Raw genomic sequence first — 24,110 nt, 5'->3', positions numbered from 1 at the left:
TTCTATCCACGCGTCCGATTTCAAACTTCTCTTCCATAATTCCATTCTGTGATGTCGCCATGCATTTAATGCCGCGTCATGTTCGCATTAAGAAAAAGATTTTCTCCTTCTGTTCCGTAGTATCTAAAGCTGTCCTTATTTTTTTTCTAAATAAAACATCATTCCTGCAAGAACAATTTAATTAAAAATAAATAGCCATTTAATTTAATAGGCAAAAGTTTAATCTAGTGTACGTTTATTTTCCGTGCCGGCGATAACAAGGGCTCGGTTTGTATATATCCCAATATGAATGGCTGATTCGAAAAAATTGCCAAGGCAAAAGATCTTTTGACAAGCTGAGTCAAACTAAATCTGGAAAAAAAAAACAGATTTAGTGATCTTGGGGCCAGCACAGCATATTACCTTGGGTCAGGCTGGCCCACAAACCTATCGTCGTAACCTGATGGAATCTTGTAGAAGATTCCCAAAATAACAGTTTATGCTATCTCATGCAGCCCTTTCCAGTTGCCACACTGATTCAGCATCCAAAAATAAAACTAGGGCACGTTAAAATGTAAAGCCATTGTTAAGACATAAGAATTTCTTATTCAAAAATTTTACAGTAAATTTTATTCCATTCTTTAAATTATATATTATGAATAATATTTTTCTAAATTTAGAGAATAGATATATGGTCTATTAAAAAAATGAATATTTAAATTTAATTAAATAACTTTTTTTTATTTTAAATTATGTATTTTAGATAGTGAGATTGATATGGATGTTCTAAAGTTAGGGAAGAATTTATAAGACTCCTTAAAGTGTAAGAGTAAAATGGAATTAATCAATGGCACACTAATAATAATTATAAGGTGTGAGGATATGGGTATATAATAATTGAATTATTAGGATTAAATACATGAATTTAATATAACTATATGCTAATCTGCCGATCCTTGGTGCCTAAACTGGGCTAAAAAAAAAAAAATGGCATATTAGATTTGAAAAACATAATGTGCTCTATTTAACGGATTCGTCCCATTGACAGGCGTCGCAATTTTGTCCGCGCCTCCTCGTCTGAGATCCGCTCGATTCTGCTCCCAGAAGGGCGGTGGAACGCTGGGCTGAGGCGGTTCGCTCTCGCTTGGGGTTTCCTCGGATCTTGAAATAGTTTTAGTACGCGAAGGTTGGATCGAGAGTCGAAAGATGGGCTCCCTAATCAAGGCAGAGGAGGTGATCGCTGAGGGAGAATGGTCAACGGAGGCTATCGTCTACGTCAACGGTGTCCGCAGGGTGTTGCCCGATGGGTTAGCGCACCTCACCCTTCTTCAGTACCTAAGAGGTCTGCAATTTCCCTCGTTTATTTGCGCAACGTTATCTTATGGAAAATTAATGTAAAGTTTGCTCTTTTGGGGACTCGCCATATTGATTTCTGCAGTATAGCTTTATTCTTCGTCGTCTCTTATAATGGTTTTTTTTGTGGTATAGACACTTTGACATCGCAAGCCCCTACTGGATTTTTTTTTTCTACGTAAAAGGGAAATAGAAGACCAAAAATAGGGGAAGAAGTTAGGCTTAGAAATGATCTACGAAGAAGGGATTAACTATAAGGGAAGATGGAAAGATGCGTATTTAATGGGCAAGGCCCTATAATTCTAAAGTTTTGAGTAAATAGAATAAGGCTTTGAACCAAATGAGGCAAAGTTATGTATAAACTTGAACGATAGGAAGGCTCTGAACCAAATGAGGTTTTTGAGAAAATTCAGCTAACCAAATGTAAACACAATGAAATCAAAGAGAGGTTAGAAGTCTGCACCTTGCAAGAATGACACGTGACTGGAGTCTACCTAAGAATATCCATATTATTTGTTGTTGTTGTTGTTTCTCTTGAACCCTTTTGATCAATGCCCTTTGGTCCTACTTGATAGTGCTAATTTCAGGTTTCAACATATTATGTCGTCTTCTTTTGTTTCTTCTCTTGTGAGGGAATGACGAGTTTCTAGGCTGAGAAGCATTTCCCAACCAAAGCATGACAAATAAAAACTTACAATGACACAGAAAAAAGCCAAGCCCTCTGCATCTCCAGCCATATCACTGCAGTTGAAGACATAATGTTCACTTGTATTTGGTGACTGAATATAATTGTATCTGCTCGATTCATTGTTGCAATGAGCAGGGACACTTAAGTCTTTTTCTTGGGAATAAATAACCAATACCTACTCAAACAGAAATAAAGAGTAACATGGAAACAAACAAATAAAAATTTATAATCAATTTAAGCAGCCTTAAAAGTTTAGCAAATATGAGATCTTTATGGAATCAACTAAAATTCATTTGCAACATGACAAAAAACGGAGGAAGAAATCTCTATACTTTGTTGTATTTCTAAAGTATTTTTATATTACTATAGATAGACTATTCTAGAATATAAGGCAAGGAAACTGTTACACAAAATACAGTTCAATACAGGCTGTATGGTACAGGTACAGGCAGCATAGCCTGTGATTGGCTTCCAAACTATTTTCTAACTAAATCATGTTCATGGAGTTATCTTTGTGATATAATTTCTATGTTTCAACCACCATCTTTTTGAATCTGTCTGTTTCTCTTGCTGAGAGTTTGATGTTGTTTGGTTGTTCTTCAATAGATCTTTATGACTGTAAACAACATGATAACTCCATTTTTTTTCCTGGATGTAGATATTGGTCTAACAGGAACGAAACTCGGCTGTGGTGAAGGTGGCTGTGGAGCTTGCACAGTAATGATTTCCTGTTTTGATGAACGGTCAAGGAAATCACAGTGAGTAAATTTTCTGATTAGCATAATTACTTTTATTGATAAATTTTTTGTTCGATATGGAATCTTGAATTTCACTAAACTCATGGTGCAAAATGCTTATGTGGCGTGAGATTGATTGCTTTTATTGTTGGCTACATTATGAATCGATTTATGAAGGGGTTTGGTATACTTTGTTGTTGATCCTGTCCGAAAGTCGATGAGCTGGAAAGCTGGGGATGTGGCACGCCTGCTGACCGCTTGTAGACTCCGCTCAAACCTATCAGTGCTGAGCCAGGGAAGGAGTTCCTGGCGTTGACCCTCTGACACTCAAGTCAGTCACCGACGATGAAGCAGAAAGCGGAGCAAAAATGAACAGTAGAGAGCACAGTGTCTCGCGTTTTGCGTACCTCCGCCGATGCTTGGACCTCCTTTTATATTCATGTAGCATGCGTGCACACTTCCCAAGACGAGCACGCTTCTCAAAGTTTTCCTTGAAAAGACTTGTAGTAGAGTGTCCCTACATAGTATCTTAACGGACCGAACATATCTCTGAAGTGAGAGTGGAAGCTTCCGTCGTAAGATCTTCTGGCTGTCCATGCCCGGTGTCGGCTGCATCAACTCCCAAAAGGATGTCGATGAATATCAGAGGGAGTGTACTGCTAGGCCAAGCGGGTTGGCCACTCGGTCGGAATTTCGTTGATCTGGTGTCCTGTTCGGTCGTTTAGAACCTCGCTACTCCTGTACGTGTGTCCGCTCGACTGAGGTTCCACTTTGCCACTTCTGAGACCTACTGCTAGGCCGAGCGGGGTAGCTGCTCGGTCGAAGTTGAACTTTGCCCATATCAAGCTCTGCTGCCTAGTCGAGCGGGGTAACCGCTCGTCCTGGCTTCTACACCTCGCCGTCTCCTCCGTTCGGCGTCCAATAATTCATTAAGCATCGGTCATTTGACACCTCCCCGTGTCGAACGCGGGATCGGACCGGAACCTTCTCCCCTGAGGCGGGGCATGGTCGCCTCCCGACCGATGATATCTGAGCGTTGATCGCCTTGACTTTGACCTCCACCGTGGCAGCTATCTTTCGCGGGGTGGGGCCCCTCATCATCACCGTATCACATGTCTCCCTCTCAAGTTTAGTCAAAGAAGGCTGCAAGTCCGACTGACTGGATAATTGTTTGTGAAGCGTGCCATCCGATCGACTTCGTCACTACTTGATTTCTGATCGGGCTAACGCGATACAACGGTCGGCTGTGTGACCGCTCTCTGTCGGTGGCTTGTTGAAGCTTGTCGTTCGGCCGTAGGTATGCTCCCTTAAGCCGATCGGAACAACGAGCATTCATACTTGGCAATCTCTTCTGGGGCTTCTTTGGATATCCGAGCTTACGTCACCCTGATTTCTAGGAAATCGTGCAAATCTCCACGCATTAAGGCTGAGTGCGCCCCCATGCCTTTTAATTGCCCTCATTAAATGTCGGCCCGTGGCGATGCGCCACGTGTCACGCCCGTTGCCGTCGTACGCCTGACGTGACAGGCGGATATCCGCTGGCGATGTGATGTTTGACGGTTCAAATTCAACGGCCCGATCTTTACCTGGGTTTTCGAGACCTAGATCGGACGGCTCCAGTCGGTCGACCCCAGAGTTTATAAACATCGCCCGCTTCATCTTCGTTACCCTGCGTCATCTTCGTTTACAAGCTTCTCGGTGGCACCGCGATCTACTCCATCACCCCCTTTCTCCGACAACCTTCTGCGATCTCTAGTAAGCTTCCTTCCAATCGCACCTTGCTTTCTTCCTCTATACTTCCCCGTCTTCGAGTTTTTCAGCGTCTCTTAGTGTTCCGGCGATAATTCTGCCAATAGGCTGTTGGTGCAGCGGAGACCGGCAAGAGGGGGGTGAATTGCTGAAAACAAAAACGAAAATACCCTCCTCGTACTTTCAACTCAGTTATTGCAATAGTTAACAAAATAATAAAACAGTAAAAGAAAGACACAGAAGAATTAACCTGGTTACAACCAAGGAGGTTGTTAATCCAGGGCAATAGAAGCGTACTAAAAGAAACTCTCCTTTGCTGAAGGCGGAGAAGCCTTTTACACTTTCAAAAGCTCAGAACTATTGCTAGGAAACACTACAGATTGATTGCTTGAGTTGTTCTCTCATTCCTAGCTCCAGGGGGCTTTATATAGCTCCTGGAAAGTCTATCCCGAGGGTCCAAGGCGCCTCCAACAAGGTTCAAGGCGCCTCCAGCTCGGTCAGCGGATAAAACTTTATCCACGCCTGTGATCAATCGACTGTTGAGGCGCCATCGTGAAGGCGCCCTTGAGGCGCCAGGTGGGCGCCTCAACAGGCGCCTCAGTGACTCAACATTCCAGTGTCTTTGCTCCACTTTGACTTCCGACGCTCCGATCTTTTGGGTGATTGCGGCCGACCAAGGCTCACCCGAACCCATTTCCGGCCTTCTCCTCGGCGACCTTCCGTCCGGCTTAACGTCCCTCGAGCATGCTCTTCACGCCGAGTACTCTTAGCGACTCTCGTCCTTGGACGCCCCGTCGGCTCCTTCCGTCTGATCCTTCTCGCATTTCGCTCGACTGTGCTCTAGCTCTACTCACTCGAGACACGGGGATCAAATAACGCAGACTAACAACTTGGTTGATCATCAAAACTACCATGGGTTACAATCTCCCTTTTTGATGTGTATCAACCCAAGTTCAAGTTAGGGTTAAAATAGACATAAAAAGTAATTTTAAAGAAAAATTACTAAACTAATAAGTTAAACATAATTTTTGCAATTAGTAAAATTGCAACACTTTTTATAAAAATAATAACAGAAATTTTAAATTTTTTCTAACTCCCCCTAAACTTGTACTTTTCTCTCCCCCTTTGATCACAGCAAAAATGGGGTTAAGAAAATCTGAAACAAATAACTTAAGTTAAGTGAAATGTATAGAATTAAAAAAAATTCTAAGTTAAAAATGAATTTTAAAAAAAATTTCTAAGTTATTCAAAAAAAATAATCTTCTAAGTCAAAATTAAGTCAAAACGAATTTTTCCATAAAAAATTTCTAAGTCAATATGAAAAAAAAATTCTAAGGAAAAATAAATTTTTCTAAAAAAATTTCTAAGTCAATATTTTTTTTTTATTTTTTTTATTTATTTTCACAATCTGACTTTTTAGAATTTAAAAAGATTTAAAAACTTTTAATCATTATTTGATTCTAGTTTAATGCTTTTTCAAAAAAAAGTTAATTAAACATTTTCTTCCAATATTTTAGCTTCCAGGTCGTGGCGAGGCACTAGGCCACTTCCTTAGACAAAGCTTCCATAAAGAATTTCAATGTTTAATTCTCTCACTTTAAGCTTTTAATTTTTGAAAAATTAATTAAGTACAGATTTTGGAACCCAATAGAGGTTTCTTCCTACAGGATTATTAAAAAATCTAGGGGGTACATAGTTTCTTGGTATTTTTCTAAGTTGACCTTGATGCTTCCTTATATACCAATTTAATTTACCATAAGTTCTAATTTTTGACTTTGGAAATTTCTTTAAGCATGCATCATTTTTCAATTTCTAATTTTAAATTTTCATTTTCTGATTTTAGATGATCATATATTTCTAACGGGCATGCTCTTGCTAAGTTCAACTTTAGTTCAGCATTCTCTTTTTCTAATTGATCTAACTCTTTAGAAAGAGACTTGATAAATTTGAAAGATTGAGTTGGGGTTAGATTGCGTACCTTACTTACAGTCCGGTGGCGCTCCCCTTTTCTTCCGGCGTCCCCTTCGCCGATGCTTCGTCACCGGTGGACGTTTCTTCTTCTTGATGGTTGGCCATCGCTAGTCCAATTCTTCGACTTCGATTCGGAGAATGACGAATCCGACCAAGTAGCCTTCGATTCTTGTGCTTGGAGGTTTCTGGTTTCTTTTTTTGCTTTGCCCTTTCTTTCTCCTTTCTCTTTAGTTTTGGGCAATCATCTTTGATGTGTCCCTCTTCGTTGCAGTTGAACCGTCCTCTTCTTTCGATGATGCCTCTGCGATTTAAATTTATTAGTACTAAAAACTTATTGAAGCGTCTTACCAGTAGTGCCGCTTCGGATTCGTCGACCGAGCTATTCATCTTTGCCTTTAAGGCAATGTTCGACTTGTCTTCTCTGCTCCGATGGGTTCTCAAACTCGAGATTCGTGAAGTTCAAAAGTGGAAAATAATTGTTCTAAAGTACTTACCTCGAGGTCCTTAGAGATGTGTCGCGTCTACTAAGGAAGCCCACTGGAGTTAGGGAAGGCGTTGGCGTCTGGGATAGAGTCCCGGTTGGTTACCTCTTCTCCAGGTTCGTTAGTTGCGTTATTAGCTCCTTGATTCTCGCTTGGAGTCGCTACCTTCTCGCCTTGGTTCATCCGGAGGTTCGTTAACTGGTTCAGGAGGATGTCGCGCTTCGCTTCGCTTGGAAGTACCTTCGTGTAGCTCCAGAATTTTCCCAGACCTGAGTCGTAGCTTCGATCCGATTTACTTCTTGCGGCGGCAGCAAACTCAGCTTTTTAGTTGGCGACGAAATCGGCTTCCTTCTTGCTCCATGTGTTTTCTTCTTTGTCTTTTTGCAAAACCATATTTCATTGTAATAAGAATATCAAAATCGGTTTAAAAATACCTCCATTTTTCGCTTCCATGTAGCGAAATCTCCGTCGAACTGGGATGGATGTTTGCTTCGGCCATCGTCTTGATCGTAGTGCTTGATTGGCGGTTAGTCCTTCCGAGGCGATCGGGCTTTGATACCACTTGTTGGTGCGGCGGAGACCGGCAAGAGGGGGGTCTGAAAACAAAAACGAAAATACCCTCCTCGTACTTTCACTAGTTAGTGCAATAGTTAATAAAATAATAAAACGAAGAAAGAAAGAATTAACTTGGTTATGACCAAGGAGGTTGTTAATCCAAGGTAGAAGCGTACTAAAAGAAACTCTCCTTTCTTGAAGGCGGAGAAGCCTTTAAAGCTCGGAACTATTGCTAGGAAACACTACAGATTGATTGCTTGAGTTGTTCTCTCATTCCTAGCTCGGGGGCTTTATAGCTCTGGAAAGTCTATCGAGGTCAGGCGCCTCAACAAGGTTGGCGCCTCCGGCTCGATCGTGGATAAAACTTTATCCGCGCACTGATCCGTCGGACCCGTTGGCGCCTTCATCAAGCCCGAGGCGCCAAAGGCGGGCGCCTCAACTGAGCGCCTCAGTGGGCGCCTCCAGCGATGGGCGCCCAGCTCAACATTCCAGCTTGTGTCTTTGCTCCACTTTGACTTCCGACGCTCTGATCTTTTGGGTGATTGCGGCCAACCGGAATAGGGCTCACCCGAACCCAATTTCCGGCCTTCTCCTCGAGCAGCCTTCCGTCCCGGCTTAACGTCCCTCGAACGCCGCGCATGCTCTTCACGCCCACCGGAGTACTCTTCCGCAGCTCTCTCGTCCTTCGGACGCACCGAGCCCGTCGGCTCCCTTCCCGTGCCGTCCTTCTCGCTAGCTGCGTCTTCCGCTCGACTTCCTGTGCTCCTAAGCTCCTGCTCACTCAGACACAGGGATCAAATGCAACGCAGGACCTAACTAACTTGGTTGATCACATCAAAACTACCATGGGGTTCAACATAGGCTTTCTTCCCTTCGCATCTCTTCACCGTCCCTTGTTTTTGTGATGGTGAGTTCCTCACAGTCTCCCGCTGGCATCCCTAGGCTCTGGTACACCTCTACTGAGTTCCGGTTTGACATCGGCGATGCTGAGAGTTTGACTGCCGCCTATGAATTTCCTGCTGATTATCAAGTCTTTCTTCTCTCTCCTTCCGATCAGCCAAATTCTCCACCGTCTGGTTGCATTTGTTTCTTTAGGGATCAGTTTACTGTCAGTCTGCGGTTTCCTATTCACCCCTTCTTCCCGCCATATGTAAGTACTTCCGTATCTTCATCAACTAGTGCTGAACTTCTTCCGGCTGCTGTACGAGGTAGTGATCTTGTTCCGCCTGCACGACATTCCTCTCACCCTGGATCTTCCACTATTTTTTATTATCTAAAATTGTCCGAGATGGGGACTTTTCTTTTCCAAGCCCGAGTGAGCTTAGTTTTCTTCGCCAAAATGTCGACCTCCAACAAGTATTGGAGGGAATATTTCTTTTTTGTACGCCTTCCCGAGCGGCCGGACTTCTCGACCCACTGGCAGCTCGATGTGGCGGCCCAACCTCCCTTGAAACAGTATAAAAGCCGATCGGAGTATCTCAACGCCGCTTCCATGCTGGCCGGTCAAAAGTATGACATCCATAAATTGCTGTTGGAGGGTGTCCTCTACATCTTCGGTCTGAGTCCGATCCGCACCCGGCTTCTGTCCAGCCTAGGTATGATATTTCTTCACTTATTCCTTTGATTCTAACTGATTTTTCTTCCTCTTTTGCAGCCGAAGTCATACTATGTGCACGTTTGGCCGATAAGGCGAAGCTTGCGGATGTCATGATCAATGCAGCTGCTGTGGAAGAATTGGAGAGCTGCGGCCTGTTGCCGGTCAGCTCACAAGAAGAGCCGCAAGATGAGAGCGAAGCAGCTCCCGTCTTGATAAGTGGTGGAGTGATTAGTGGCTCACAACCTCCTTCGGAACGGCTTCCGGTCGTTCAAGTTGAGGAGGCTTCGGGCTCAGCCGCCTTAGGCGAGCCATTGATCAGACGTAAGAGGCGCCGAACGGAGCCTTCATCACGCTCCGCATCTTCGGTGGTGCGGTTTGCCGAACAAGTTGAAATGTCGACCCCCACTCCAGTCCAAGAGACGGTGGCTAATACGTCGTTTGACCGGACTCCCTCCTTGTCCGGTCTGCCACAAGGAGCCGTCTACGCGCCGCCAGTGGCCTTCATGCCACCAAAATCGAAGGTCAAGAAGTCTGACATCCGTTCGGGGTCTTCGTCACGACCCTCCGAGCAAGCAACCTCTGCACAGTCAGCCCCGAGCGGCTAGCGCCATATAACGGCGGTATTGCATCTTCCGACCGAGGAGTGACGTGAATCTAGTGCTGAATCCTGAGCTCCCGAGCACCAAATAATCATCCAAGGGTCGCTCGCCCAAATATGGGCGGATGCCCGAGCCCGCGCAGCGATGATGCCTCCGGGAGCGCTCGCGGACAACCACACCCAGATGTCTACTGGGGTAAGTGTTGCATTTTCACAGTTTATTTTCGACCGGTGCTTATGTTCTCTTGCTTGCAGTATTGGGTGGAGACCTAACCATGTGCCAAAGGCTCGCATTTTTGGAGGAGGAAGTGAAGAAACTGAAAGCGTCGAGCGGCCAGTTATCCTCCTCTTAGCAGTAGACGAATGCTGCAGTGGCTAAGCTGAGGGCTGACCTGGAGAAGAGCAACCAGCTGCTACAAGCCGAGCAGGGAAAAAGCGCAGAGCAGACCACTCTACTGGCTTAGTTTAACAAGCAGGTAACACCTTTGACAACAAGATCGAGTCGGCCAATGCGAGGAAGCTTTGGGCCATCGAATACCTCGAACTGAAGAATAAGGAGGCCTGGGCTTTCGCCAAGAAACTCAAGGAAGCTGAGGATTTTCTGGTCACCAAGCGAAACAATCGGTCGGCCGAAGAAGCTGCCCTTTGCGGCCAACTCTCTACCAAAGATAATGCACTGGCCATCGCGAAGGAGAAGTTGGAGGCCTCCCGAACGACTTTGAAGACTTACCAAGATGCCGAGGCTGGCCGGTTCGACGATCGACCAGCTCAGAGAGGGAGGCTACCTGTCGGCAGCTCTGACCAGTAACATCATTAGCCAGACAAGCTTACCGCGTCGCTACCTGATGACACCCTGGATTACCTTGAGCGAGGTCGCGAGCTCCTGTAAAATTTTTGAAGTTTTAATGAATGATTATCTGTCCGGCCAAGTTTTATCTCCTTGTATTTGTCTTTTCAACTCATTTTTTGAGCATTGCAAGAACTCGTGGCCTCGTGACTCCTCCGATCGTCCACGATTAGTCTATCCAACTGATCGATCCTTTTTGTCTTCAGAGTTCCATTATGATTTTGTGACCTTCCGATTGGTTATTTTGAAGAATAGTCCCGAGCGGTCTATTTTGAAGACTTCGATCTTTTGAGTAGCCCGAGTTCACGGTCGGCTATTCATCGATGCATGCCCGCTCACTGAGCCAAGGGTTTAAGGTCGTCGCTCAATTGTTGAGGAAGATTAGGCGAACACTGGGGTTTAAGATCACCGTTCGACCGTTGATATGATCCCAGGTTTAAGGTCGCTGCTCGACTGTTGATGTAGACCCGGGTTTAAGGTCGCCGCTCGACCGTTAGGGAAGACGAGGGTTTAAGGTCATCGCTCGATCATTGACGTAGACCAGGGTTTAAGGTCATCGCTCGACCATTGACGTAGACCAGGGTTTAAGGTCGCTGCTCGACTGTTGAGGGAGACACATCTCAAGAGGCCTTCGCTTTTTATTCATATTTTACCCCGTGTTCGGGAAACATACAAAAATACATGTATTCACTCGCGCACCTCTTATTCGACCCTTAGGGTTGGAGATGATTTGCGCTCCATGGCCTCTCGAGCTGCCTTCCTTCTTCATCCTCCATGTAGTAGGCGCCCGAACGGAGCTTCTGCACGATCTTGAAAGGTCCCGCCCATGGGGCTTCGAGCTTGGTGACGTCACCGACCAACTTCACTTTCTTCCAGACGAGATCGCCGACCTGGAAGGACCTCGGGATCACCCTCCGGTTGTAGTTCTGTTTCATTCGTTGTCGATACGCTGTGAGCCGAATAGCTGCTTTCGCCCGCGTTTCGTCCACCAAGTTGAGCTCCATGAGCCTCCGTTCGACGTTTCCTTCATCGTAGTACTGCACTCGATCGGATTCTACTTCGATCTCCATGGGGACGACTGCTTCGCCGCCATATACCAAGTGAAAGGGGGTTACGCCGGTCGCCTCCTTCGGGGTCGTACGAAGGGCCCACAATACATTGGAGAACTCGTCGACCCAGCTGCCTCCGACGTGGTCGAGTTGAGCGCGTAGAACTTTGAGGATCTCTCGATTGGCGACTTCGGCTTGTCCGTTGCCTTGGGGATAGGCCACAGAGGTGAAGGTATGTTGGATGTCATAGTCCTCGCACTACTCTTTGAGTCCCTGACCGGCAAATTGCCTCCCATTGTCTGATACGAGTCGGCGTGGGATGCCGAACCGACATATGATGCTCTGCCAAACAAACTTAATGACCATCTGCTCGGTTATTCTTGCAAGCAGCTCGGCTTCCACCTACTTCGAGAAGTAGTCCACCACGACGAGCAAAAATTTTCATTGATTGGTTGCCATGGGGAATGGCCTAACGATATCCATGTCCCATTGGTCGAACGGGCAAGATACTGTGGACGCTTTCATTTCCTCGCTCGGTCGGTGCAGAAGGTTGTGATACTTCTGGCAAGACAAGCAGGTGGCCACCGTCCGAGCAGTATATTCTTAGAGGGTCAGTCAAAAATATCCGGTCAGGAGTATCTTTCGAGCTAACGCACGGCTGCTCGGGTGATCTCCGTAGGAACCTTGGTGCACCTCCCGTAGAATGTATTCAGCATCTTCCGATCCGACGCACTTGAGTAGGGCTTGGAGAAGACTCTCTTATAGAGCTTGTCCCCAATCAAGGTGAATTGTCCGACCCTCTTCTTCAGCAAGCGAGCTTCTTCCGGATCGGCAGGTGTGGCTCTCGACCGCAAGAACTCTAACAGGGCCGTTCTCTAGTCGTTGGGGAAGGTTATTCCTTCCATTCAGTCGATATGTGCCACGAGCGAGACCTGTTCAATCGGCTGCCCTATGACGATCGGCGTCAACGAGCTAGCCAATTTTACTAACTCATTTGCCGTCTAATTCTCCAATCGAGGGATTTTTTGTATAACGACCTCCTGAAAGTTGGCCTTCAGCTTCTCAAAGGCTTCCGCATAAAGCTTGAGTCGGACATTGCTTATCTCGAACGTCCCAGATAGCTGCTGAGCAGCCAACTGAGAATCCGAACAGATGAGGATTTTAACGGCTCCCACATGCCGGGCTGCCTATAAGCCGACTATTAATGCTTCATACTCAGCTTCATTATTGGTGGCGCGGTAGTCAAGCCGAATGGAAACCTGCATCCAGTCTTCTCGTGGTGAGATGAGCAATATGCCGATTCCGCTACCTTGCCGGGTGGACGTGCCGTTCACATATATCTTCCATGTTGCCTCCGGTTCGACATTCTGGACCTCTATGACGAAATCCACCAAGGCCCGAGCCTTGATTCCCGCTCGGTGTTGATATTGTATGTCGAATTCGCTTAGTTCGGTCGTCCATTTGATTAGCCTTCTTGATGCCTCGGGGTTGAGAAGGACTCGTCCCAAGGCACTGTTAGTTAGCACGATGATTGTGTGTACTAGGAAGTATGGATGAAGCCTCCGAGCGGCGAGAATCAAAGCATAAGTTAATTTTTCAAGACCGGTGTAGCGAGATTCTACATCCTTCAATATATGGCTCAAAAAGTATACAGGTTGCTGCTTTTGGCCGTTCTGCCTAACTAGAGCCGATCCAACGACATGTTTGTTGGATGATAGATAAATCTAAAGTGGCTCACCAACAACCGGCTTGGCCAGTATAGGGAAGAAGTTTAGATATTCCTTGAGCTCTTCCAATGCCCGATCACACTCGGCGTCCCATTGGAATTTGGTAGCTCGGCGAAGCACTTTGAAGAATGGTAGACTTTGGTCAGATGACTTGGATATGAATCTGGACAGCACCGTGATCCGACCGGTTAGCCATTGAGCTTCCTTCATGTTCCGAAGCGACGGCATGTCTTGCAACGCATTGACTTTGCTTGGATTGACTTCGATGCCTCTCTCGGTGACGATATAACCCACGAAGTGACCACTCTTCGCGCCGAACAGACACTTGCCAGGGTTTAACTTTATCTCATAAGCTCTCAGCGTTCGACAGGTCTCCTCGATATATGCGCACAGGTCAGCAGCTCGGAGGAATTTTATTAATATGTCGTCGACGTATACCTCCATATTACAATCGATCTGCCATCAGAACACCTTGTTCATCAGCCTCTGGTAAATGACTCCGACATTCTTGAGTTCGAACGATATGACGTTATAGCAGTACGTTCCGTCGGTCGTAATGAAGTTGACCTTCTCCTGGTCTTCTCGGGTGAGCGACACTTGGTGATACCCTTGGTATGTGTCGAGCATGCAGATCAGCTCGCAACACGTCGTTGAGTCCACCATCTGGTCTATCCTAGGTAACAGATAGAAGTCTTTTGGGCATGCCTTGTTTAAATCACGGAAGTCGATGTAGATCCGCCATTTATTGCCCGGCTTGGAGACTAATACGACATTGACTAGCCAACTCGGGAATTGAACTTCCCTAATATGGCTGGCCTCCAACAACTTCTCTATCTTCGTCCGGATGATCAAATTTTGCTCCACGCTGAAGTCCCTCTTCTTTGCTTCACTGGCCGAGCGTCCGGTCGGACGTGAAGCTCATACTGAGCCACGCTCGGGGAGATATCGGGAAGCTCGTGTGTCGACTAGACGAACACATCATAATTTTGTCTAAGGCAGGAGATCAACTCTGCCTTCTCTCCACCTCCAAGTCGGCGGCGATAAAAGTGGTTGCTTCCGATCGGCTGGGGTGGATTTGAACCTCCTCCTTTTCTTCGTACACCAATGTGGGAGGCTTTTCAGTGATTGCGTTTACCTCCAAGCGCGGATTCTTCCGAGCGCTTTCGCTTCGGTCTTAACCATCTCGACGTAGCATCACCGAGCGACCAACTGATCGCCTTTGACTTCGCCCACTCGGTCGTCCACCGGGAACTTGATTTTTTGACAGTAAGTAGACACCACTGCTCAGAACTCGTTGAGGGCCGATCGGCTCAGGATGACGTTGTAGGCCGACGGTGCGTCCATCACGATGAAGTTCGTGGTTCTGGTTCTCGTCACTGGTTTTCCCTGAGCGAGATGGCTAGTCGGGCCTGTCCGAGCGGTAGTATTTCGTTGCCCGTGAAACCGTAAAGAGGGGTCGTTATGGGCAGCAACTCATTCTGATCAATTTGTAATTGATCGAATACCTTCTTAAAGATGATGTTCACTGAATTCCCTGTATCAACAAAGGTTCGGTGAATAGTATAATTAGCGATTACCGCCCGGATGATCAGCGCGTCGACGTGAGGGATCTCCACTCCCTCCGAGTCGCTGGGGCTGAAGTTGATCTCAGGCCCTTCGACCTTCTCTCTGCTGCATCCCACCGCGTGGATCTCCAGCCGCTGAGTGTACGACTTCCTGGCTCTGTTGGAGTCACTGCCAGTCGGCCCTCCGGCGATTATGCCTATTTCTCCTCGGGATGCGTCGCTTCTGTTTTCTTCTTCTCGAGCGGTGAGTCTATTTCGCTCGGTCGGGACTCGAGAGGGATCAATCTCTTCCCTCCGCCGATGTTGATGGTGCCGCTCGGGCGCCTTTCTTTCGTCCTCTCGTCGCCTAGTAGATCGATATCTTTGTCGCTAATCGGGAGAAGGAGATCGGCGGCGGTATCCTTTCGGAGCCGGTTGGCTGACGATTGGTGTTAAACCGCGACAATGACGCATGTTGTGGAACATCGGCGTTCACATCTTGCCTTTTGCCGCCTTCAGCCGACCGGAAGCCATATGCTGCACGGCATGTGTCCTGGTCTCCTGGTGTGGCCATGCTCCTTCGACCCTTGGCCCTTTGGGCGGCTGATGGCTGCTTGATGGTCGGCGCCTCTTTTCTTCTGTCTGCTTGGGCTTCTTCCACATTTATATATTCGTTGGCCTTCTTGAGCATTTGGTCGAAGTCCCTGGGCGGCTTTCTGATGAGCGATTGGAAGAAATCTCCCTCGACGAGCCCTTGAGTGAAGACGTTCATCATTGTCTCGGATGAGAACGAGGGGATGTCCATGGCTACTTGATTGAAATGCTGTATGTAGGCCCGGAGCATTTCTTTTGATCCTTGCTTCAGGGAGAAGAGGCTGACGCTCGTCTTTTGATAGCGTCGACTGTTGGCGAAATGATGTAAGAATGCAGCTCAGAAGTCCTTGAAGCTGCATATGGATCCATCCGGTAATCTTCTGAACAAACGCTGCGCCGATCTGGAGAGGGTAGTAAGAAAGACTCGGCACTTTACCCCATCTGTATACTGGTGCAGCGTGACTTCATTATCGAACCTATCCAGATGATTATCTGGATCGGTTGATCCGTTGTATGTCCCGATCGCTAGCGGGGTATAGTGTCTGGGCAGAGGGCCTTGTAAGATCTCCTCGGAGAACTGCCGATTGATTCGTTCGGACGACGCGTTGCTTCGGGGCGCCTTGCCTTTTCGTGCATCTCGAACGGGAGCATCATCTGAAGACGATCCTCGTTCTTGATTTGGCTGGGCTATTTCTGAGGGGGTTTGGAACAAGGCGCGATGAAAGGGGATTGGCGCGGGCGGCGCTTCCTGTCGGCCTTCTATTCTGCCCTTATACGGAGACTTGCTCCGCTCGGTCTTCCTGTCCCGCTTGTCTCCTGGCCATCGATGTTGCAGGCTGCGACGCTTGTCGATCGACTAACGCTTGTTGCTGCTGCTGCTCGATCATCTTTGCCGCTTTAGCTTGAACGAGCATGTCGAGCTCTTCCTTGTGAGTGTCACGGTGGTGAGTCGTCCAGCGACCTCCATCTTCTCTGCTCGGATGCAGGTTAAGTTTCCACGGACGGCGCCAAATATGATCCTGTCCAAAAGTTGATGAGATGGAAAGCTGGGGATGTGGCGCTCCCGCTGACCGCCTGTAGACTCCACTCAAACTTGCAACACAGATTACGTCAGTGCCGAACCAGGGAAGGGGTCCTCGACGTTGGCCTTCCGACGCTCAAGTCAATTACCGACGATGAAGCAGAAGGCGGAGCAAAAATGAACAGTAGAGAGCACAGTGTCTCGCGTATTGCGTACCTCCGTCGATGCTTGGACCCCCCTTTATATAGAGTTCCTGTAGCGTGCGTGCATGCTTCCCAAGGCGAGCACGCTTCTCAAAACTTTTCCAGAAAAAACTTGTCAATAAAGTGCCCCTGACACAATACCTTAATGGGTCGAGCATATCTTTGTGGAAGCTTCCGCTGTATGATCTTCTGGCTGTCCATGCTCGGTGTCCGCGGCACCAACTCCCAAAAGGATGTTGATGGATATCAGAGGGAGTGTACTGCTAGGCCGAGCGGGTTGGCTGCTCAGCCGGAATTTCGTTGCTCTGGTGTCCCGTCCGGTCGTCCAGAACCTCGCTACTCCCGTGCGTGTGTCCGCTCGACTGAAGTTCCACTTTGCCACCGCTGAGACTTGTTGCCAGGCCGAGCGAGGTAGCCGCTCGGCCGAAGTTGAACTCTGTCTATATCAAGCTCTACTGTCTGGCCGAGCGGGGTAGCCGCTCGGCCCGGCTTCTACATCTCGTCTTCTCTTCCATTCGGCGTCCAATAATTCATTGAGCGTCGGTCATTTGACACCTCCCCGTGTCGAACGCGGGATTGGACCGGAACCTTCTCCCCTCGATCGGGGCATGGTCGCCCCCGACCAATGATATCTGAGCGTTGATCGCCTTGATTTTGACCTCTATCGTGGCAGCTATCTTATGCGGGGTGGGGTCCCTCATCATCACCGCATTAGTTGTATAGTGTGTTTTCTTAAAAATCCAGTTCTGTTCAATGTCATGAAACACAGAAATTTCCATTTGTTAGATTGTAAGTTAATTTTCTCATATTATGACCTGTATAGGCACTATGCTATAAATGCATGCTTGGCTCCGTTATATTCTGTTGAAGGTATGCATGTAATAACAGTTGAAGGAATTGGAGATAGTGGACGAAGCTTGCACCCCATTCAGGTACAATTGTTCGCTTCAATGCTTAATTTATAGTATGAAAATAAGATCAATTAGAGGATTGTGTAATTTTTTCTTATGAATTATTTATTCTGTTTTATATGAAAGTCTTTGTTTCTCCTCATTTTTTTTCTTTATTTTATTTAACTATTAATTTCTTTGTTATATTTTTTTAAACCATTAATTCTTTTCCCTCTTAAGTTTTTAAACCATTAATCTGAGGAGAAGTTTGGAATAATGATAGTGTGTCGACAATAGTGTAATTACTGACAAAGGAAATGACTACATTTTATAGATATGGATTGATTTTTCTACAAGAATAGCCACTCTTACTCCCACATAGTACCCATGTTTCTTTTGTTTAATGTGATGTATTTTCCATACTTGTTTCAGTTTGCTAGTTTCTTATTGCCTTTGTCATTTTTGTCTCAACTAATTGCTCTGATTATATGATTTCTTGTGTGTTTGATATAACTCCAGGAATCATTATCCCAAGCGCATGGTTCACAGTGTGGATTTTGCACTCCTGGATTTGTCATGTCTATGTATGCACTACTAAGATCTTGTAATGAGCCACCTTCTGAAGAGAAAATTGAAGAATGTCTGGCAGGAAATTTATGTCGCTGCACAGGTTATAGGCCAATTCTTGATGCTTTTCGTGTCTTTGCAAAAACTGATGATCTAATATATACCAAGACAATGTCAGAAAATAACTTGTCTGGTGATTTTATTTGCCCTTCAACTGGAAAACCATGCGACTGTGGAAAAGGAACAACTAATAGTACTGAAACCTCAACGCGTGGCAAGCAGTACAACCCCTTTTTATACAACAAAATTGATGGAAGTTTGTACAGTGAAAGGGAACTCATTTTCCCGCCAGAACTTCTCTTAAAGAAAGTTATGTCACTTAGTTTACATGGATTTGAAGGAATTAAGTGGTACAGACCTCTTAGACTCCAGCAAGTATTAGACTTGAAATCTTTGTATCGAGATGCCAAGCTTGTGATTGGTAATACTGAAGTAGGAATTGAAACAAAGTTTAAGAATCTTCAATACAAAGTTTTGATCTCTGTCACACATGTGCCAGAGCTTAATATATTAAGCTTGAATGAGAAAGGACTTGAAATTGGTGCCTCTGTACGACTCATTGAACTTCAGAAATTTCTTAGGAAGGTAATAACAGATTATCCTGATGATAAAACTTCTTCATGCAAAGCAATCCTGGAGCAGCTGAAATGGTTTGCTGGAAATCAGATAAAAAATGTTGCTTCTGTAGGTGGAAATATTTGTACTGCTAGCCCAATCTCAGACTTGAATCCACTTTGGATGGCTGCAGGAGCAATTTTCCAAGTTATAAGCTGTAAAGGAAATGTTAGAACAATTCCTGCCAAAGATTTTTTTCTTTCTTATCGAAAAGTTAATCTTACATATGATGAAATACTACTCTCCATCTTCCTACCCTGGACTAGACATTTCGAATTTGTTAAGGAATTTAAGCAAGCACATCGGAGAGAAGATGACATTGCACTTGTTAATGCTGGAATGCGTGTTTTTCTTAAACATGACCATGGAACATTAGAAGTTCTTGATGCCTCTATTGTTTATGGAGGCATAGCTCCTGTTTCCTTGACTGCAACTATGACTGAGAACTATCTTATTGGAAAGAAATGGGATGATATTTTATTGCAGGGTGCTCTAAAGATATTGCAAGAGGACATTGTTCTTACAGAAAATGCACCAGGAGGAATGGTGGAATTCCGCAAATCCCTAAGTTCAAGTTTTTTCTTTAAGTTTTTTTCATTTGTTACAAATGAATTGAATCATAAAGGATTTTTAATTGAAGGCTTGAATGCAACTGGTCTGTCAGCCATACAACCAAATTATAGGCCACTAACTAGAGGAATTCAGTGTTATGAACTGACCAGACATGGGACATCTGTAGGACTCCCTGCTATGCATCTATCGTCAAAGCTACAGGTACACAATGAAGTTTTTATAAATATTTATCACATTAATGTTTTTTTGGTTTTGGATGCTTACTCTATGCTTCTTTATAGAACTTTATTGTGAAATTGTCTTTTTTTCATGTATGATTATCATAATCATCCAATTGTGTAAGTTCTACTATATAGGGTCTAGTACTTGATCTTATATCTCCATTTAGTTCTATAAAAGTATTTATTATTAGTAATTCCAAATAATTTTTACTATGTTAATTGGAGTTTCGCTTTGGCTATATCTACCTTTCACACCTTTAATTTTTTTTAAGATTCAACTCATCTAACTATAAAATTCATTGGTCGTCTTTGAGCGTGTTAGTTCGCAAGCTAGTTTCTCTTATTTAAAATTGGTGTTGGAGCTACTTTTGAAAACTTTTGAATAGCAATATTTTTTATTACATTTTTTTCTAGTTTCCTACTACACATTTGCATGATAATTATGATTTGCCCAACACTATGATCCGGTCACATAGTTGTCAAATTTCTTACAATTCAATTGAATATTGATGAAATCAATTGAATTTCATAACGTTAGTTTGATATTACCAGTATAATTGTGCAAGTTTTACATGAAGATTTTATTCATCAATGCTATTTAAGAAAGGGTGAGATTTTTTTTTGATGTGCTCGAATTGCTTGGTTTTGCCACAACTTAAGATTTACCACAAGCTTAAGGATCATTTGTTCAATCTTGTCATGTCTCATTAAACTGAACACCTCTACTAATTCTCTCTATCTCTCATTGTCGATTGGGAAAGTTTATTGTGAATCGAGAGAGAATAGAATAACATTTTTCGATCAATAAAAATTCCTAAATTCTCCTGCCTTTTACTAACACTCAATTTAAATGTACCTAGGTACCCAATTAATTCCAATAAAATGTTTTATTTAATAATAATAATACATTTGCTCCTAATAATCTTTCTTTGACCAAATGATCTCGATACCATTGCCCATTTCTACAATTTTAATTGGTCATTTCATAGATTAAAATCTTGTATCATCTCACTTGACACAAGCTAGACATCCTGCTCCATATACAAGTCGTGATGATGACATCAGGTGAACCTTCAATGGATGCTTTTGGAAGCAATACAAATGACACTTTCAGCCATGACAGCTCTTGTCCTCCCTCTTCTTCTTCTTCTTCCTCCTCCTCCTCCTCCTACGAGATTGAACCTTATCTCATGGTTTAATTCAATTTTAAATCCTTGCTCATGTAGGAAAGCAAAAAACCTGTCACCCTGTGCCCAAACTCACTTCCCTGGCCATTGATATTAGCTAGGTATTGTCACCACCTTGGCACCTTAGTAGCAAAATCCTTGCTCATTTTGGATGGGACGCAAACTTTGTTTCAATACCACATTTTATAGCTTTAAAACTCATCATAGTAATAAAATTTTTCTAAGTCAATTAAAATCATATGCCACTTCTAATGTTCTCTATATTTTATATTTAGTTGTCAAAATAATCTATAGTTAGTCTTCTAGATAAAAAACCAAATTCATTTGATAAGTTTCATCTAAAAAATTAGCAGTTCCATTTTTGTGTTTGTTGTTTACTTCAAAGTTTTAGTTGTTGTTTTCTTGTTCATAATGAAACTAGCATTGTTGATATTCCCTTATTGTTGTCTTACTGTTTGCTTTTATTCAGTATTAATTGTTGGAGCTTACTGGGATTGTATGTTAGAAATGTTATGTTTTGCTGTGGCATCAGTGTTTATGTAAAGGTCATGTGCAACAAGCCAGATTTATTGTTTGGTGATCGACTTGAGTGGGGTATGGCAGAAAACAATCATAATAGAACTAGCCAAGTAGAATAATCAATATGGCCACTTCCCTTTCTCTATATTGCTTACAAACACTACTTAATTTCCTTTAATATGACATATATCATAGACACATTTCATAATCAACACACCAACATAATGTCCAACCAAGATTCACATACCACTCCATCAACAATTCTATGTTCAGTCACCTTTCATCGATTTGGACAATTGTATTTGAAGATTAAGAAATAAGACATCTAACCTCAACCACCGCCATTGACTATCACAACTGGTGCAACCTCAAGCAAAGACAATATAACCACTTATTACACGACAACAATTAGACCACTTGATTGTCTTCAAAAATGAGCATGAAACAACCATTACCATATGGGTCTTCTATAACAATGATCACAAGGCAACAACAATGAGGTGAATGAGAAGAACTAAAAAATCCAAATAAAATACATTGTTCATAGTTCAAAATCAGGTTTTGGAAACTTCAAAACTTTGAGATCAAAATTAAGGTTAATAGATCCTTTTGTTTCAAGGAATTCAACTCCAGAATGGGAATATATCACACATCAATCATTGTTGACCTAAACAAATCTGCTAACAATTGCAACCCCCCAGATTCACACCTCAAGAGAGTCCAATATGACAACAAACCAATCAATAATAAAATCAAATCCTAATTAAACACATGGAAAGTAAACAGATCTGACCCCAAATAAACATCTTCAATCACAACATCGTTGCCTCGTTTCTTTGCATCCAAAACCCCAGGCTGAGTCAAAGGAAACTCAATTAAATCCTAAATGAAATTTCAGGCTCTGTTTAACTCCAACTCATTTAAATCTCAATTAAATTCTACATTGTAACACAAATAACATGAGCAAATAGCAACTAGGAACGTTTTTTTTTCCTGTTGTTATCAGTGTGAGTGTCTGCTAAATTATTAGGCCAGTACTAAGCTGTATGACTGATTCAAGTTTGATGGGCAACTAACTAGTTTTCTAAGGAAATTGTCAACCTCACTACTTATAGATAAGATTTGATATTTAGAATATTAGAACAGTCACACTAATACACAATACCATACAGCTGCAATTAAGAGATATATATAAGCAAAAAAATTAAGATCACTGCTGCAATTCTATCAATACTAATGAGCAGCAAATTTCCCTTAATAAAATTTGACAAATGATGTACTCCTTTTTGTGGGCTTTCTATATACCAATCTAGCATGAGTTTGGACTCTTTGATTAAGAGTGAACAGCTAATATTGTTTTTCTAGTTACAAAGTTCTCCCATGTGATAGGCGAGGCAGAATATATTGATGATGTGTCCACCCAGCTAATATAAGTTATACCATATTCTATATTTTCTATTTGTTTTCTAATTACAAACTTTACCCAGGTAACGGGCGAGGCAGAATATGCTGATGACGTGCCAACTCCTCCAAATACTTTGCATGCAGCTTTAATTTTGAGTAGAAAGCCTCATGCACGGATATTATCTATTGATGATTCTTTAGCCAAGTCTTCACCTGGATTTATTGGTCTTTTTGGGCATAGAGATGTCCCTGGGAGCAATAAAATTGGCCCTATTATTCATGATGAGGAACTTTTCGCATCAGAAATTGTTACTTGTGTTGGGCAGGTTAAAATCTTCCTAGAAAGGCAAAGATCAAACATATTTTTAACTATTGAATTACTACTTTATGGTAAGTAGAGAATACGAAGGGAGCCTTGGCGTAACGGTAAAGTTGTTGCTTTGTGACCTAAAGGTCATGGGTTCGAATCCTAAAAATAGTCTCTTGCAAAAAATAGGGTAAGGCTACATACAATGGATCCTTCCCTGGACCTGCATGACAGGAGCTTCGTGCACCGGGCTGCTATTTTTTTTTTTTTTTGATGAGTAGAGAACATTTTCAATTTGAAATTATGTCCACATATTTTGTGTAGGTTATTGGTATTGTTGTGGCTGATACACATGATAATGCAAAGATTGCATCAAACAAAATTGTTGTTGAATATGAAGAGTTGCCTGCAATCTTATCCATAAGAGAAGCTGTGAAATCTTGCAATTTCTTTCCAAATACTGGAAGATGTCTGACAAAAGGGGATGTAGAATTGTGTTTCAAATCAGGTGCATGTGACAAAGTCATAGATGGGGAGGTTCAGGTTGGAGGCCAAGAACACTTTTACTTGGAACCAAATAGCAGTTTGGTTTGGACAGTTGATGGTGGAAATGAAATACATATGGTTTCCTCTACACAAGTAAGTTGATGTCCTTTGGACTTTTGAGACTTTTGTGCTCATACTACACTTCTATTTCTTTTTTAAATTGGTAGCAGCTGTTGAGAAAAAGTGGCCATTGCAAGTTACTATATTTTATAGTCGGTTATATGATACATTCTCAACTTGTGTAGCTATGATAGTAAGTGAAAGTAGCCTGACAAACAATCAAATTAATAAAAAATGAAGGGCTTAATCCTTATGAACCATTGCTAATGCTTGCTTTATCAACGTCATTTTTTTTATGTTCAGGTATATTCAATAACATGCATCAAGATGTTGATTGTTAGTTGAGGAGTCACCTCTAACTTAATTATGCATTTTTTGGGCTGACATGATAGCTGGCAATTGGATGCTGAAGCTCTCATAAAATGTATTGTGAGACTTAAAGCCTCTAAAAAAATAAATAAATAAAC

General features: G+C 43.6%; 1 protein-coding gene across 2 annotated transcripts in view; it reads left to right on the top strand.

Annotated features, from left to right (window-relative positions):
• The first annotated feature begins 1,013 nt into the window (after positions 1-1,013).
• LOC121985145 (xanthine dehydrogenase-like) overlaps positions 1,014-24,110 on the top strand; it is a 42,730-nt gene continuing 19,633 nt past the window's right edge. The window contains exons 1-6 of one of the 2 annotated variants that reach the window (XR_006113071.1): positions 1,014-1,321; positions 2,679-2,778; positions 17,518-17,626; positions 18,104-19,600; positions 22,814-23,056; positions 23,362-23,676. Coding sequence is in view for 1 of the 2 variants with exons in the window: in XM_042538435.1 (XP_042394369.1) it covers positions 1,186-1,321; positions 2,679-2,778; positions 17,518-17,626; positions 18,104-19,600; positions 22,814-23,056; positions 23,362-23,676 (2,400 nt within the window). In the remaining variant the exon portion in view is untranslated. The remainder of the gene's footprint in view (positions 1,322-2,678; positions 2,779-17,517; positions 17,627-18,103; positions 19,601-22,813; positions 23,057-23,361; positions 23,677-24,110) is intronic. The other variant, XM_042538435.1, reaches the window with a different exon arrangement.

The sequence above is a fragment of the Zingiber officinale genome, chromosome 5B (assembly GCF_018446385.1).
Source record: "Zingiber officinale cultivar Zhangliang chromosome 5B, Zo_v1.1, whole genome shotgun sequence".
NCBI lineage: Eukaryota > Viridiplantae > Streptophyta > Magnoliopsida > Zingiberales > Zingiberaceae > Zingiber > Zingiber officinale.
The sequence above is the reverse complement of the archived record's forward strand: the minus strand, read 5'-3'. Positions and strand labels throughout refer to the sequence as shown.